The 17551-nt window shown below is 35.1% G+C and overlaps 1 protein-coding gene across 1 annotated transcript in view; it reads left to right on the forward strand.

The window, feature by feature from the left end:
* The window catches only part of SIPA1L2 (signal induced proliferation associated 1 like 2), an 83409-nt gene that overhangs the window by 22885 nt on the left and 42973 nt on the right, over positions 1-17551 (forward strand). Inside the window, exons 6-8 of the mRNA XM_010167978.2 lie at positions 5146-5303; positions 6761-7337; positions 12895-13169. Coding sequence (XP_010166280.1) covers positions 5146-5303; positions 6761-7337; positions 12895-13169 — 1010 coding nt within the window. The remainder of the gene's footprint in view (positions 1-5145; positions 5304-6760; positions 7338-12894; positions 13170-17551) is intronic.

Raw genomic sequence — 17551 nt, forward strand, 5'->3', positions numbered from 1 at the left:
AAGGTATCGGACCATCATCAATGGTTTGAGATTGCTCCACTTCTCTAAACTTTCACTTACACCTAATTACAATACAGGATTAATTTAGTAAACAAGTAGTTGCTGTTCTGCCTGTCATCAGTCATAACAATCTTTGACTGGAAAGCATATGTAAATAGGGAAAACTGTACACTCTTAAGATATAATACACTGAATGAGCTTGCCTTAAAAAGAAAAAAAATAGTGTTTTCATAGCTAATCACAGGCACTGACAGTAAATATGGCCTTACTTGGGGTTATTTCTTTTGTTGTCTTTCATGACTTTCCCCTGTTTGTAAGAACAAGATATCCTTTTGCCACAATCCCCCTAATTTTCATAATTGTTTGCTGTTTGTCAACTTCACTGCTGTGTTGCTCAGCCACCCCCTATTACTGTCCTTTCACTTCTTCCTGTACCTTCCTTTCAGTCTCATAATTTTCTTGTGTCTTTCTTTATAGTCAGGTGCCAATTCTTGTACATAGCAAAATCTTCCAATTTTAGCTCCATGGTTTTCCCCAGCAATAAGCACTCCTTTCCACAGTGTTTTAGTAAGCTCTTGTCATTGTCACTGTAACAGGTTCAATATTTAGTAGAAACACCATGTTGTTATTCATGGCTTTCTCAGGATCAAAATAATGTGGCAGATTTCCAAGTTCAAGTACTACGCCTGATCTGAAGACCCACCACATTATTTTTTTAGGTGCTGGGACAGCACAGCATGGACACTGTCTTAATGAAATGTGACAAGTGCACCCAAATGACCAGAATTTAGCCAGCCTTAATGTGCAGAAGGGATCTATAATCATTGTTTAATTTTCTTCTATTACTGTTCTGCTCCAAAATACATACTGAAGTATGAAATGTATCAACAGTGTTATTTCTCACAAGCTAGGATAAAATTTGATGAGGTCTTCTTCCTTGAGACATTTTAGATGCTGGAGACCACAGGTGCAGTTGCAGCATTTGTGCTCAGGACAGAGAAAGACCTACAGGTCCTGTGGAATATGAATGTTGTTTGGCTCACTAACTCTACATACCCAAGTAAGGGGAAGTTAGGGACCATGGTAATTTTCCTTTTAGGTTATGTTAACAATGAAGACCGCCTTTCAATAGTTCTTTTTTGCTAACTTATTGTGTATGTACTGGCGATGAGATTATTGCATCCTATCCCCTATGTCCCTTGTTGGTAATGACTGGGCAAGGTATTGAGTCACTCTTTATCATCTAGGACTATGACCTTCCATGAGCAAGCACTGAGCATTGCTTAGATTCCACATACCTGTGAGCCAAAAATAGGCCACACCAGAATTGTTTGTTGCTTCTTCCAGGACATAACTACGCCCTGCTTGGTCCCTGATCAGGACATCCCTCTAGTTTTAGAGCCAGCAGGAGATCCAAAGAGCAAGGTAATTTTCACTTTGGCTGCAACATAGGCTGGGAACTTTCAAGTCAGCTGCTCCTTCCCTAGGACAGAAAAGACTACCAGCCCTGGTGTGGCCAGTTTCTTTTCATTTACTGGCCTTTTCTTCAAATCATAGTTCAAGGCTTTCCCCTTTAAACTTTACCTTTGCAACATCCCTTTCCAAACCATTCCCTTGCAAGCTTCCCATTCACACACTTGCAGTTTGCTTGTGTACACATGGTCAGACCTGATTAATCCAAATCAGTTCAAATAATCAAGTTTTTACCTGATTTAATGAAAACTTAAAAATGAAACAGATATGCAATAGTGAAATAAACTTGTTGAATTTAAACTACAGTTACAGTGGTTGGTATAACAAGACATGTGGTTATACCAAACTCAGTTTAACCAGATCTGATGAAATATCTTTTGCTGTTTGTTTCTGGTTTTGGTACTGGTTAAGCACACAAATTAAAAATAAAACTTTTGAAACCACTTATTTTAGAAATGTACTAAAATAAGTTGGAAGATTTTCTTATTTGACTCAACATTTCATCATTTAATTGAATTAAGAATATATTTCACTGCTGTTTCAACAAGAATTCCCTGTTGTTTTGCAGTTTGACTAGGCAATTAAAATTCCACAGAAGTGGGTAGAATTTTATGTCAGGCCCTAACCTGTAAATATGCTAAGTTTTAAGACAGTACTTTTCTTTAGAGATGCATATCTGAAAATTAAGAATTGAGTAGTTAAGATATCAAAATTAATATAGTAACTGTTATTTGGTATAAATAATTTTAATTAAATGGATTCTGCTTTTCTAACATACTTTCCTCACTGGACTCCCCTTTAAGTGTGTTGTATTCATACATAAAACTTCACCGATTTCCTTTTGACTGCCTATCGTACTTGATTTGGGTTCATTTTCGAATTCTACCATGCCAATTTAGACTGATACTAGAATGATGACAAGGTGTGTTTGATGTCTCCTTACTTTAAGTAATCCTCTGTAATCTTTGCACCCTGTTGAGACTTCCTATTGTGCTCTGCTTTGGCATGAGACTCTTTAGAGTATGTTAGAAAGGCAGATAAGAAAAAAATAAAATACAGCAACCCCAAAAAACTCCAAACCTGAGCAGACCTCAAAATGGGAGAGGAAGGGGAAACTGAGAACCTGAAGAAAAAACTAGGAGATAAAAGTTAGGAGGAAAATCTAGGTTATAGAATGGAAACTAGAAGAAGGTTTCTTATAAATCCTTTTGTTTAGTTCCAGTTTCCTTCAATTCCTTTTTCATTTTCAGTATGCTATCCTTATCTCACATTTCCCAGTGAAGTATGTGTTCCTTCCTTCTTCTCCATTCAGTACTTTATTCTTTTCCTATCCCTTTATCCTATCCAGAGCACTTCTTTCCATCTTCCAGATCACCCCAGTTTATTTCTCTCCCTTTTCCAAGTTCTTTGCTTTATGTACTCTGAGCAGAGCCACGACTGTGCTTTGCCTTTGCATTGTATTGAAGTTCACTGACCACTTATGCATGATAGTTATTTATAACAGTGCTGCACTGATTTTATTTTAAAATGTTGAAGAAGTCTCTAATACCTCTGCAAACTTGGTAAGGTTCTTAAAAATGATGACCTGACTTCCTATTTGCTGGTTTTGTGCCTCTTAAAGGTTTAAGCTCTTGAAAAATAGTTTAGGGATAGGATATGGGAACTGTCATAATTTTGAAAATACTATATTTGCTGGTAAAATTTCAAACATTGCTAAAACTTACCTCTTAAGTGACTGCTTTTCTTGCTTAGGCAACCTGTGATGGCAAACAGAAACTCCTAAGGAGGTCTAAAAAAGCAGAAAATATTGAAAACAGTTATTGTCTTGAGAAATAAACATAACTTTAAACAGGACGTTGCTTTCTAATTTTTGTAGTTTTGCTCTGTGGAAACGTATAGGCATAGGCATGAACCACTGTAGCAAGAAAAAGTAATTGGGCAATTAGTTATATAATAAAGGCAGAAATTAATCACCTTGTCCCTCATAATTAGAAGGTTTCTTACCTGTGAGATAATAATAACAACCTCTAAACATGAACTTGTGCTTCACTACTATCATCTAATTGTATGGTTCACTAGCTCAACAAATTAAAGTATACCTGACACACTTAGTTCTGTGATCAGTTCCATGTAGTGTACTTCTACTGTAATTTGTATGCAACAGGATGTATATCTTCAGTCACTCAAATAACCAGTTATTTTGATTTTAGTTTTTAAAACCTGAAAACTTGACTGAACCACATGATTTATACCAAATATTATTTGCTGTTCTTTTATTTTTCAAAGTTTCATCAGAAGTCTTAATCTGCATTTGGGGTTTTGATCTTTAAAATAATATAGGTATACTGATATAATTTAAAATTATGGCTTTGTCCCTTCTTATTACCTTTAGATTACCATGATTTGTGTTATTTTAGGAAATATAATCAAATATATTTATGGATCTTCGGCTTTAGCCTGTGCAACTTTGCCTTTTTTTGTTGGTAGCTGAAATACTAACTTAATGGAACTGAGAAAATTCAAGCAAATTTATTAGAAAGATTATGTTCTGTAAAATCATCTTGCTAGAGAAATTTTAATTGTTCTGTCATAGTTTTCAAATAAATTTATTCTTATATCCTTTTTAATTACACGTGAGCTAAGGTAAAGCTTTAAGTCTCTAGATGCTATTAGTTGACAATGCAAGGTCTTTGGCAGACTTTGGGTGGATATTTCAAATGTAACACATGCTAGACTACTTTTATCCCTCTGGTAGTATATATGGATGTTTTATAAGCAAAGGTATTTAAGAAAAAATGTAAAAAATTTGGGAGTTATTATACACTTCCATGAGGAAAGTGAATATAATTTTACTGTCTTGTTTTGGTTTGGTTTGGGTGGTTTTTGTTGGGGTTTTTTTTGGTTGGTTGGTTGGTTGTTTTTTTGAGAGAAGTGATCCCTTATTGCTGGGTGTGTTTTGTAGTGTTTATTATGTTTTAGCCTGTAACAATGATTTAGTACTTTAAATTATTCCTTAAATATATTTTGATGATAAAAGCTACAAATTATACATTTTTAATTAATTAATTTCTAGTAGATGTTGTTTCTCCATTAATATTCTGTGTCTCAGCTCTGTTCCTCAAGTATGCAGTTGTTAAAATTTATGAATAGTATTCATGATAATCTATTTTTTAAAAAAGTTAAGGTCATGATATTAAGGACAATGTTTAATAAAAATGCAACATGAAAAATGAAGGTTCATTGAGAAAGAAAAGCAATATTATATTTTTTGAACAGAAGCAGATATTACGCTCTAAAGAGGGAACTGATGTACAGTTCTCTGGATAGTGAGAAATGTCAATGAGAAATTTTTTATTACTAAAGTGTTGCACTAAAGTAAGAGAAATGTATTTTTCTCATAGAATGAAAGAGAAATGAGTGGAAACTGCAGAATTAGTGTGGAGATGTAAGAGAACTCACTAGTATTTTTATGAACTTAGCCCAGTTTCCTTTCCATATCTTTTTGCAGTTCAATCCTGTATCCTTTATCTGTACTTATCCAGGATATGATTAATTAAAAGTTATTTCTGAAAAATTGGGCTTAATTTGTTTTGGTTTGAGGGGTTTTTTGCTAAAATGAAAAGATTGTTATTTTTTTAATAACTAATTTTTCAATGCATGTTTCTTGTCTAGCTGCTAAGGAAAAGGCATATAGGAAATGACATAGTTACCATTGTCTTCCAAGAGCCAGGAGCACTTCCTTTTACTCCAAAAAATATTCGTTCCCACTTTCAACATGTATTTGTCATAGTCAAAGTGCATAATCCTTGCACTGAAAATGTGTGCTATAGGTGAGTAGAGTCTTATAACTATCTAAATTTGTTATTAAGACTACAATGGAACTGCCTTTTCTAACAGTTTTGTATTTCCTAGGGATATTATGTATATAATTTGAAAATTTCTGCTACATTTTCTGTGAGTTTTAAACCTCAATGTCTTCCTTGCACACATCTAGTTATAGGGCACAGTTTGTAGACTTAAATGGGTATATACCAAACTCTGTGTTGATGATTTATGGGCACAAAATGGGGATACAACAAGTTAGTGAAAATAAGATTTGAAAACATAGCAATATAAATTAATTTAGAATTTGTATTGCACATTTCCTTTTTCAAAGGAAGTTATTTAAAATAAAGTATTTTAGAAGGCTATTAACCTGTATAAAAACCCGAGTATGAAAATATAACGACAGAATGAGTCACAGCCTTTAAGCACATGAATGAGGACTTTTGGGGAGTATAAAAACATCTCAAATTTTAGATGACCTTAACTTCACATTTAAGTTACCGCATCATGAATTCTAGCAAGGTAACTAGGGTGGAAGCATAGTTCTGAACTGACTGGGAATTCTACAAATCATGATAAGAACTTGAAGCATAATGGTGCAGATTTAGCATACATAAATGTTATTTATTCATTGTTTAGAATGAAATTGAAGTACATCATGAGGTCAGGTCACATTCCTGTCATTTAGGGCTTAAGCTATCTTTTAGAACTAGATTTTGTTTCAGTAGCTCTTTTGCGTTTAATAATACATGAGAATTTCATAAGTTCCATTTTTCTTATTACTAAATGATATCTATCTGTCATCCCAAATGTGACTGCATTTCAGTCAAGTAATAGTAGTTGTACATAGTTTACATTGTATTTTTACATCCTTTTTCAGCTGAAATACGTTATGTAGATATCAATTGTAGGTATAATTGTATCAACAATTATTATTGTATCCTATTTCTTTTACACCTATGAACTGTCCATATCAAGAATTGTAGGTATTTTGAAATTTTATGTATGTAGAGTAGGCAATGTAAACAGGTGCAGAATGCTCCTATTATAGACACATTTGACACTGATACTTTGCTTTCACACTTAATTGTAGCAAAATATCTGAGGATTAAAGTAAATTGTTTCTATTTATATGTTTCTTAGTTTTAAGATCATGCACCTGAGTGACAGCTGAAAATGGTAGTCAGATTTAAATAAAAAAAACAACAACAAACTTCTCTCATGGCTCACAAAGCATTTTTGTATTTATTCCATTAAAGAAAGGAGGCAGTGACACCTTAAGAACTCCTTGATATTTTTTGTGCTAGTAAGATACATCCATAATATCTTCTGAAAATTGACATGTCAAAGCTAGACCCAACTGTGTAACTGGACTGCAAAGACAGCAGCTCTGCTTATCATCTGATCTTTTTTTTTTTTTTCTTTGAAATTAACAATTGCATTTTTTTTTTTCTGTTTCCAGTGTTGGTGTTTCACGATCAAAAGATGTACCTCCGTTCGGTCCACCCATTCCCAAAGGAGTAACTTTCCCCAAATCAGCAGTCTTTAGGGACTTCCTGTTAGCCAAAGTTATTAATGCTGAAAATGCGGCACATAAGTCAGAAAAATTTCGAGCCATGGCCACAAGGACACGTCAAGAATACCTAAAAGATCTGGCAGAAAATTTTGTTACCACAGCTACAGTGGATACTTCAGCAAAGTTTAGCTTTATTACTTTAGGGGCAAAAAAGAAGGAAAAAGTGAAACCAAGGAAAGATGCACATCTGTTCAGTGTTGGAGCAATTATGTGGAATGTGATTGCACGAGACTTTGGCCAGTCTGCTGACATTGAATGCCTCCTTGGAATCTCCAATGAGTTTATCATGTTGATTGAAAAAGAATCAAAAAACGTTGTGTTTAACTGCTCCTGCAGAGATGTTATTGGATGGACGTCTGGATTAATGAGCATCAAAATATTTTATGAAAGAGGAGAATGTATTCTTCTGTCAGCAGCAGATAATTGTGCTGAAGACATCAGAGAAATTGTTCAAAGACTTGAAGTAAGTACGGTTTCAAAACTGGAATTCCATATTTTTAATGAAGATTTACTTGTCTACATCTCCTTTGAGATATAATTAAAAATGTCCTATGTTTATACTTTGGGAGTGTTTTCAGTCTTCAGAGAGTGTTACAAACAATAATTCTCACAACAGGATATGAGATAAGTGCTATCAAGCCATTTTCAGGGATGAGGAATCTGATACCAATAATCTGATAGATTTACCCAAGGCTGCAGTTGGTTTCAGTGTTGAAATTAGGATTGAAAGGCTAAATTTTTGTCTTCTCTTGCTGTAGCCTCTTCTCAAATCACATTTTTGTAGAAATCTATTTTAATTTAAAGATGTACAAAATCTTAATGTGTAAAATACACTCACTTGGTCTTTTTATTAGCAGAATATTAGCAGAAAAATGATTCTCTGATTTGTTCCTCTATACTGAGCAACTGCAGGAAGTAAACAAAACTAAACCAATCAATGCCAGTTTTTACAGCTGACTGGATAAAGTTTTTCAGATGCTTGGTGACCCTGTTAACACAACTGTGCTGTAACTCTTTTAGTCAGTACAAATGAACTGACAGAAACTCCAAGGTAAAACTGCTGATGTGTCTGCTTCATGGGGTTACACTTCGCCCTTTGATCATAATCTAAGTGATCTAGATGGTCTCAGTTTTGTGTATACTAGAAAGCTTGGTACTGAAAAGAAATCATTATGCTTACCATTTTCACACTGGAACAGCTGGATTGTAGCTGATATTTTAGGGCCCTTGTAGTTTCTGCAGTCACATTTAGCATTGCTCAATATCATGGTCTAAATGATAACGTTTTTCTTCCAAAGTACAATTAATCTTTCAGTAGATTAATGTCTTTAAACTCTTCTTGCCACTGTATTATCCTTTCCATTTAGGTCTTCAGTTTCACTTTCCTTAGACAGATATTTCCCTTCTGAAAAATAGTGTACACATAGTTCACTTCTGTTAATTACTGCTAAATGAACAATGTAAATTGTTTAACACAAATGGAAAACAAGATTCAAAATTCTAGTGAAAACTTCTGCTGTCATCAGTGATGACAATTTCTCCTGCTGTTTTCCACGTCTTTGGTTTTACAAAATGTGGAACTATTTCAGTTGCTGAGGCAAATTCAGTATATTAAAAACACGAAATAGTTATATTTACTTAAATACTTCCTCTTTTTTATGTTCTTATTTTGGGTTAAATAGTGGAAAGTTGGCTTTAAGCCTCAAAAATTTAGTATTGGTTACTACCAAGTTAACCTGAATATTAGCTTCAAGTATCTGTTCCGATGGACTCTGACGGCCTTCTCTCTTTCACTACCATATATTCAACTTTTACATTGCTTAAAAGAATTAGCTGTCATTACTTGGTTTAAAACTTTTTTCATCTCTTTGTTGCCTCATATTTTTCTCCTTTTTCCTGCTGCTTCCTCTCTTTTGAAAGCTGCATATTAATGTTATTCCATGGTTGTTTTATGATGTTGAATGCTTTCTAAACAGTCCTTATATGCATTTTGATATAGAAGCACAGAGGTGACCATTACAACCACTAAAAAGCATTTAGAACTCTGATTCCACACTTCATATGCATCCTTTAAAAACCTTTTAAGTGACTCAGAACACAGCTAAGGTCAACAACCACATGTGCCAGCAGATGCTAAAGATGAAAGCTCAAACTGTGATGTAATATCGAACTTCAGGGACCAGATGATTAACCCTTTTCAGTCACTAGTGAAAGCATTCCTTAAAACCAGTGAGTGAAATGTTACAGTTACTAAATTAGATTGTCAAAGATTGTCAAATAACTACATTTTATTGCCTGGGTTTAAATCATGCAGATGAATAGGAAACCTATCTGAATATTCAGATAAAGCAAAGATGTAAAAAGCTGAGACCATAATTTTGATTTGAACCAAAAGAATCAGTTCAGGACTAAAAAAAGAGCTGTGATTTGTCAATCTAGAGTCAAATCTGTATTTGTGGGGGAGGATATCTAGTGATATAAAGTAGATAAAGAGCAGCAAAAGCAAACTATAGATTAACTTGGCGGGCTGTGTTTGAAGGCAGAAAAAGCAGTGGTTCTGGTTTTAGGATAACAGAGAATGGCAGAGTGACATAAGATTAAAAGAAAACCCTGAATGGATCTTTAGACAGGAATCTGAGTAGACATAATTTCCTTAGATGCCTGCATACTAAAAAACCTCTTCACCTTCTTCATGAAACTTAGAGGATCTCTGTCTTTTAATTTAATCTCTATTAAGTGCATTCAGAGAAACTGTCTCTTAGTTCAGGCACAGCCACATGTTCAGTGAAACATCAACCAAGTAAGCAGAATGATCTGTTTTGAAGTGGAGCGACACTGTTTTGTGTGATGTTACTGTGTAACATGCAGTGTCACCTTTCAGGGGATATGCTTGTGGAGGACTTGATCTCCTGGAATCCTTTCTGTTGGGAATAGATGAATCTTTGATAGGAATGTTTATCTTTAGAGTAGCCTGGTCTAGTAGAAGGTGTCCCTGCTCATGGCAGAGGGGTTGGAACTAGATGCTCGTTAAGGTCCCTTCCAACGCAGACCATTGTATGATTCTATGATCTTCCTTCTCTTTTAACCTTTGAAAATTTAACTAACTTGAAGAAGAGATTTTGGGTGCTCTGAGTGGGGGAAATAAATATACTTTGACTGGTGCATTCATTCTGCACTGTTCTGTAATTGTGACATAATGGCAAAGAGGTGTCTGTACCCCCACAAAAGAATATTGCGTAGTAAATCCGTCAGCTGGGCTCCTGACTCTAATAGCATGTTCTTCTTTTCACTGCTTGAGTAAGTATTGTATATATTTTAGAAATTTGTGACAGAAATGTAAGGAAACTAATGAAGAGCTGAAAATTTCATTTTCACTTATCTAGTTTATAAATTATGAAAGTCTTTTTGAATCTTAGTTGTGACTGAAAATGAACTTTAGAGCTGGGGAAAAAAGGAGTTAAAGCTTAGTGCTTTCAGCATGTCATATAGCTCTAATATTATATATTCAGTTATAAACACAACAGAGAGTTTTGTTTAGAATTGAAGCTTCTGGAAGATACCAAAAACTCAGAGATGAATAATGACAAAGGAAATAGCTGCTTTTTTAGACAGGAAGACCCAGAACATGATTTTGTAAAGAAAACCTCTGGAATACATGTTGGATATCTCAAGAATGACTTTCACATTTTAACTTTGAAGCCTACATCTTCAGAAATAACTGGAAGGCTTATGAAGTCAAAGTGCTACAATTTAAGTAACCTAAATTTGCCAGGCAGTGATTCTCAGAATATCAGATTCTTGCAAGATCTTTATCCAGTGTTTCACAGCTCCATGAAGATTAGCCCTTAATGAATGAAGGCTAGCTGTATTTCATTACCTTGAGTTTATGCAGGTTAAAAGCATGAGCATGGACCAACTTCCTCAGATCAGCAAACTTACAGTAACTCATGGTTTTTTGTCACTTTGTTCTCATGGGTGCAAGTTCTAATATTTTCTACTGAGTGACAGGTATCCATATAGAAATATATATATGAAGGGAATAATGCTTTAAAACTTATTAAGGTGCCAAAACCATGTCTTTCACTCACTGACCAAGTTTGCAGGCATAAGTTAGGCAAACACTCCAGAGTTTTTCCAGTTAGCTATTGGATTGGGAAGGGATTAGAAGTTACACCTCTCATCCCTGACTCTGTAACAGACTTGGACAAATTACTTGTCTGAACAGGAAGTGTGAAAAGGAAGTTATGAAAGTAACTTACAGCTTAATATTTGCTATGCGATAAGTTTCTTTGTCAGTGATGGAGACGTACTTTCATAATAGTTGTCACTGAAGGAGATGGTCCCATCCATTCCCAGCCTACCACACCTTTGGAACGTAATGTTAAAAAGCATCCTTCTTTTCAGCTGTGTCGTATCTCTGATCTGTCTGCGTGGCTGCACAAGTGCTAATGTGATACAAGGGTAATAGGGTCTTAGATCAGTTTAGACCTCCCATGAAACTGCACCTAGTCAACTACCTCTGACTCAGGTCATGAAAGGAGTGGCTCTGTGACAGCTCTGCCCAGTCACAGTGCCAACATCTCACTAGCTGCACAGTGCCTCTCCCTTGCCATGCAGCCCTGAATTAGGTTGGGTCACGTTTCTGTGGGAAACACACAATAAACTAGTGAGCTAGGCTGGCCCAGATTCTGGCTCAAGTAGACAATGGAGAAGGAAAATTACTTCCAAAGTAGCTTCCTGAATTAAACTCCAGCTGTAAAACAACCTTTGCAAAGTCCTGTCCTATACAACTGACTATACAGGACACTAGCCTCCTAACTTAAGCACCTTAAATTAGATGCCTAAAGTTGAGTAATGTATGTACCTTTATAGTGCACATTAAAGCAACCGTAAACAGCATATGAACACCTCTGTGGAACAAGGTGCACTGTGGAACTTCTCTTAATGCAGCATGACCTTGGGAAGATCCCTTGATCTGTATTGTAACGTACACATCTTTAAAGGGCAGATATTTGCCTTGCTTGAGTGTTATAAAGCACTGTGAGATCTTTGAATGACATGCATTATGAACAAAGATTTTTTTGATGATGTTGTTTCACAGTGGTTAAGTTTTTGTTCTAATTGTACTCATGGAGCTAATATACATACTAGTTTTGTGACACTGACAGAAAGGAACGTTAAGCTTACTCGCAAACTTACCCTGTAATGTGGACTAGAATTTTTAGTTCTGAGTCTGGTGCAGTATCCTAGCATACATGCTATATTGTGATTATTTTTTACTGGGCAAAACTGTTGAGGACTTGTTACACAGTATATAGAAATGAGCCTCCTTAGCAAAGTCTGAATTTGAAGGATTTTATTTACTCTATATAATGACAGAATTACTTTTCACTGAATATAAAGAAAGTAATTTTTTAGTTTCTGAATTTCCCAGTGACATGAAAACTCTTATCCCACTTTAGTATTGTCAACATCTGGAGATGGTAGTAGTTAAGAATCTGACTAGAAGGCAAGATAAACCAAAATTGTCTTCACTGCTATGTTCTTGAGGAAGAAAAGCTGCTAGAACTGAAGAATTTCACTTAATTTGGCTCATGTTATATCCGAAGTTTAATACTGTCTAGTACTGAAAAAAAATGCCTGCACACCTGCAGTCAGTTAGCCAACAAGAATCAAGTAGCTGACAGGACAGCATTTTGTTTGCTTTGTGTTTTGAAACTAACGCAGCTGTTAAGTTTTCAATAAGATATAAATGGTATTGTGTTAAAGTTGGCCAAGGGGGAAGGACATGGGTCAGCTGCTTGCTCTGGGGATTTAAGATTTTTAGCATTGTGAAACATTTTGTTCTATGCAGAAACCTTCATTCGATGACAAATGTTAAAATAATCGTTCGCATTAGTATATTAAAGATACTTAATGTCAAGCCATACATGGCTTTATAGTGTTTGGAAACAGATCTGTTTGTGTGTCCAAAGAAGTGAGTGTCCTGACAATAGCTTAACAATCTGATGCTTCTTTAGATAGTGACCAGAGGATGTGAAACCACGGAAATGACCCTTCGGAGGAATGGGTTGGGCCAACTTGGATTCCACGTGAACTTTGAAGGGATAGTGGCAGACGTGGAGCCCTTTGGTTTCGCATGGAAGGCAGGCCTACGGCAAGGGAGCCGCCTGGTTGAGATCTGTAAAGTGGCTGTGGCAACTTTGACGCATGAACAAATGATTGACCTTTTACGTACATCAGTGACAGTGAAAGTGGTGATTATTCAACCACACGAGGATGGAGCACCTAGAAGGTAACAAGCAACAGTTCTTAATATGACATTTGTAGCTGTTTGTTTGGGTTTTTTTCTCTGCTACTGCTTAAACAATGGCTCTTTTATTGGAGACTCTCAGGAAACGGATATTGTCTCTCATGTTTTGTAATAATATTATTGAGGCTCTTAAAGCAATCTTTTCCCCAAAACCCCTGTTGGCTTGTAACAGAAGATAAAATGGGATCCTATAAGAATTTAATGGGAAATTTACTTTTATATGGCTTTGAAAGAGTAAGAAGTAAACTTTAGGGCATCATAACTGAGCTGTTATGAAAGCTTATGTGGCTTCTTTTCTTTTACAAGACAATTTTATATTTTAATACTAAATTTGAAAATTTGGAATCCTTCTCTGAAAATTGTATTTTGTCTGTCTCTGGCATTTTTCTGACTCCTGACTATTAAAAAAGATTTGGTTTATTTTTCTTATGTTGAAATTTTAACAAGAATAGTGAAATACTGTGTTCTGAACATATATGGTACCAAGTCTTAGAGTTCTCCTCACTTTCTACAGATATCTAATTTAGTCACATTAAATAGTCAGTTACCTCAATGAAATAATCAGTTTAAAGCTAAGAAATCTTGCTGCAACATGAAATAAATACTTACACACTCAGGAAAAGACTGCAATAAAGATTATTATAGTGACTGCACCATTGTTTTCAGGGATGAAATGCAATTTTCTTTTATCAGTGTTCCTTTTTTGGTGATGAAGTTTTGTTTGTTTGTTTTTTTATATATATTTTTTTTAATATTATGAGGTAGAGAAGAAGTAGGGAAAAATTAAAACTTCATAATAACATGACTTTATTTCTCACATACCTTGTCCAGGCACTGTTAATTTGGCTCATTCTAAATGAGAACTGTACCAGAGTAAATTGAATTACTTGTCTTCTTGTAGAAGGCCAACTTTAAATCTCTTGTTGATTTTTAATTTAACAGAAAAAACATTAGATGTGTTGCTTTTGGCAAGACAACAAGCCATAAAATTTTACGTAGCATGAAGCACTATGAAGTTGGTGCCAACTGTACATGAATACTGTTTAATTGGTGGCAATTCTCCAAGTAGTCATTGGCCTGATGAATGACACAGAAGTGTCCTCCCCTGCCTCAACCTGCATGTCGATGTGTTGGATTCCTTTCTGAAGAAAATGCCTGTGAATGTAGAATACCACTGTTTTGCTTAGTTGGGTAGAATTTGCAATTAATCCTCTCTTTGCTTAGCTTTGCTATTCTCACCATCTGCTTCTGGGTATGAATTTTCACTGGCTTGTTTGGTATAAATTTCCAAGCTGTTTACAGAATATGAGCCTAATGAGCTGATCCTATTATATTGAAGGTAAAAATGTGTATTTTATAGGCCCTGATGGAAAAATACATACTCCATGAATTGTTTTTATCTTCTTTGCTACATTTTTAGAAATAAAATGTTAAAATTCCAAATCAGTGTGATACATGACACTCAGTCTATGTGTAGGAGGAGTTTTAACTGAGTGCCACCAAACTGGGAAAAATCTACAAAAGCTATTCTTGTTTATAATTTTGTTGCATTTTTACAACTGTGTGACTAATTACTAAGGAAAATTATTTTATTTTTAAACTATATTTCTGTTCTAAAATACGAAAAACACTAAAGCATTTATGTTTTAAGTTTTCAGTCTCATCTTTCTAGTATAAAAAAGAAGTCTTCATTAATGCCTCTTTCTCTCAAATATCAGCTTCTCACTGAAACAGAAAGATCCTTATTTTCTCCTTTATAGCCTCAAAATATGTTTAGGGATTTTGATTGCCCAACTTGAAAGAGATCAAACATCTAGAGAGTTTTGAGTTTACCTTTTCTCAATGTTTATAATCTGAACAGAGCAGACAGAAAGCAATAGAGATTTCAGGTGACAAGACTGAGAGTTTCAGTTGACAAACATGACCTATGACATCATTTGTAAAACATATTAATGAGCAAGGGAAGGGGAGAAGGCAGAAAGGCATAAATTACCAGTTTAGAAAGAAAGTTTATCACAGCTACTTACTAGTTAAAACTTGTGCAAATCCATCTCCCTTTCTCCTGCTCAATTGTTTGTCTTAGCAATCTGCCGTTTACTTACCTTGCAGAATCATAGAAACAGAGAATAGTTGAGGATTGAAGCTGAAGAATCCTGAGTCCAACCGCATTGCTTAAAAAAAAGCAAGGTCAGCTAGAGCAGATTGCTCAGGGACGTCTTCCCTGGGTTTTGAGTATCTCCAAGGATGGAAACTCCATAACTTTGGTTTCAGTGTTTGATCGTCCTTACAGTAACAAATGTTTTTACTTATACTTAAATGGAATTTCCTGTGTTTCAATTTGTACTTCTTGCCTCCTGTGCTTTCACTAAATAGAACTCTGAAGAGTCTTACTCTTATCTTTTCACCCCATCAGGTATTTATACACATAGATAAGACACCTCCTGAGCCTTCTCTTTCCCAGGCTGAGCAAACCCAGCACTCTCAACCTTCCCTTGTGTTTCAGATGCTCTGATCCCTTAATCATCTTTGTAGCCCTTTGCTGGACTTGTTCCAGTATGTTCTTGTCTCTCTAGTACTCTGGTATCAGATTTACCCAGAAATTTACAGGCAGTAGTTTTGGATGTACAACAGGAGTATCTGGAGACCTAGAATCAATTTCACCTTAATTTGACAAGAAATGTCACTGTCCTTGCAGAATCCCTGTGTGGCTAAATAGGATAGAGTAGGGACTCTGTGAGTGATTTCCAACACGTATCTGTGAGCAATAGTTAAGACAGGTGTGCCAGCTCATCAGGAGAGAACTTTTTTACTGTCAAGTAACTCTAATAATTATCAAATAACACTCAAAACAGACATACAGGTATTTCCTTCAAAGTTGGGAGTTCATCAATCCTGGATCCACACACTGCACATGTCTAGAAGAATGATGGTTCAAAAGCAGGAGAAAGCTTCACATGTATGCTCCAATAATTATTACTTTAATTCACAGCTGTTTTCAGTGATTTCCTTCTAAGAAATGATACTTCACTGTATCTGACATATGTAGAACACTTGATTTGGAGGCTGAAATAGGTACCTTGGAAGTTTGACTCATCCTGCAGGGCATATGATCTTCTGGCAGTTGGATTTTTTTATTATTATTTTTTTTTTCTCTCTTTCAGCCTTATTTCTCAGGGTAGATATTGGTAGTTTATATATTTTTTTTTTTTTTACTTTAAATGCCATAATCTGGGATTTCAAGTTCAGCTACTAAATTTTTGTCCACAGTGCATAGATATAAAAATACTTTCATCTTTGTTTCTACAAGAATCAGTTGCATTAAAAGTTGACATACATTCATTTACAAGAATATAAATATAATTTTAGCAAAAAAAAAAAAAAAGTTTCATGGAAAAATACCCATGTGTCATTTTATTAATGCTTGTCTTCTGTTTACTGAGATAATAATCTGATTTCCACTGCTTGAAGGAGTAGTTTTTGCTTAGTTCTGCCTGATGGCTTTTAGGAATACAAAGCAATGAGGACTTTCTCTTTAGGTTGCCTATTAGCACTGGTTCCTTGCTGGGATCAAATTCTGAAGTGAGTTTACACAGATTTTACTTGAGTGCCATGGAGTGTCTTGGGAATTATACCCTTCAAATGAAAATGAGTTTCAAGTGTTCAAGTGTGCAAGGATGTTTCCAAAGCAGTCCCAAGGAACCCCAGTCCTTTGGAAAAATATTAACTGAACTGGAGATCTTTAATCAAGTTCTTAACTTGATTTTTTCCTCTGTTAGCTGACCTACAAATCTTACTCAGTCCATCAGCCCTTTTAAAAGAAAACTAACAAACTCTTAAGTGTACATACACTGAGAATACTAGCAATGGGCTGTTAACAATTAACTTATTTTTGGAAAATTTGTCTCAATAAGTGTTCCTTTACTCAATGTAGATCCTTCTACCTATAGTCTTGATAGCAGTATATGCAAAAGCAATCGTGGAATAAGGCTTTTCATTTACTATCCTGTAAAAGTAATGAACTGGAGACAAAGCTCCTGCTGGTTTCAGTTTGCTCCAGCAATGACATAATCAAGCACAAACTGAGAAATCATAGTTATTTGCATGGTACCAGGCTGATATTTAGATAGAAAGAAGAAATCACTATTTAAAACATGTTCTTTAAATTACAAAGCAGTATTAGAACAAACATACTAGTCAGTGTATTTGATGTGAATAAGTATACTTGTGTCATATTTGTTTCTATGCTATGTCTTTCCCTTCAGAATTGTTGATTTGTTCTTCTGTTGTCAATAATACCTAGTACTGCAGTGCAGTACCTAGAATTACACACATTTTATCAAGAGAATAATGAGGTTCATTCTAAT

This window comes from Antrostomus carolinensis, unplaced genomic scaffold, assembly GCF_000700745.2.
Source record: "Antrostomus carolinensis isolate BGI_N321 unplaced genomic scaffold, ASM70074v2 scaffold4105, whole genome shotgun sequence".
Lineage (NCBI taxonomy): Eukaryota > Metazoa > Chordata > Aves > Caprimulgiformes > Caprimulgidae > Antrostomus > Antrostomus carolinensis.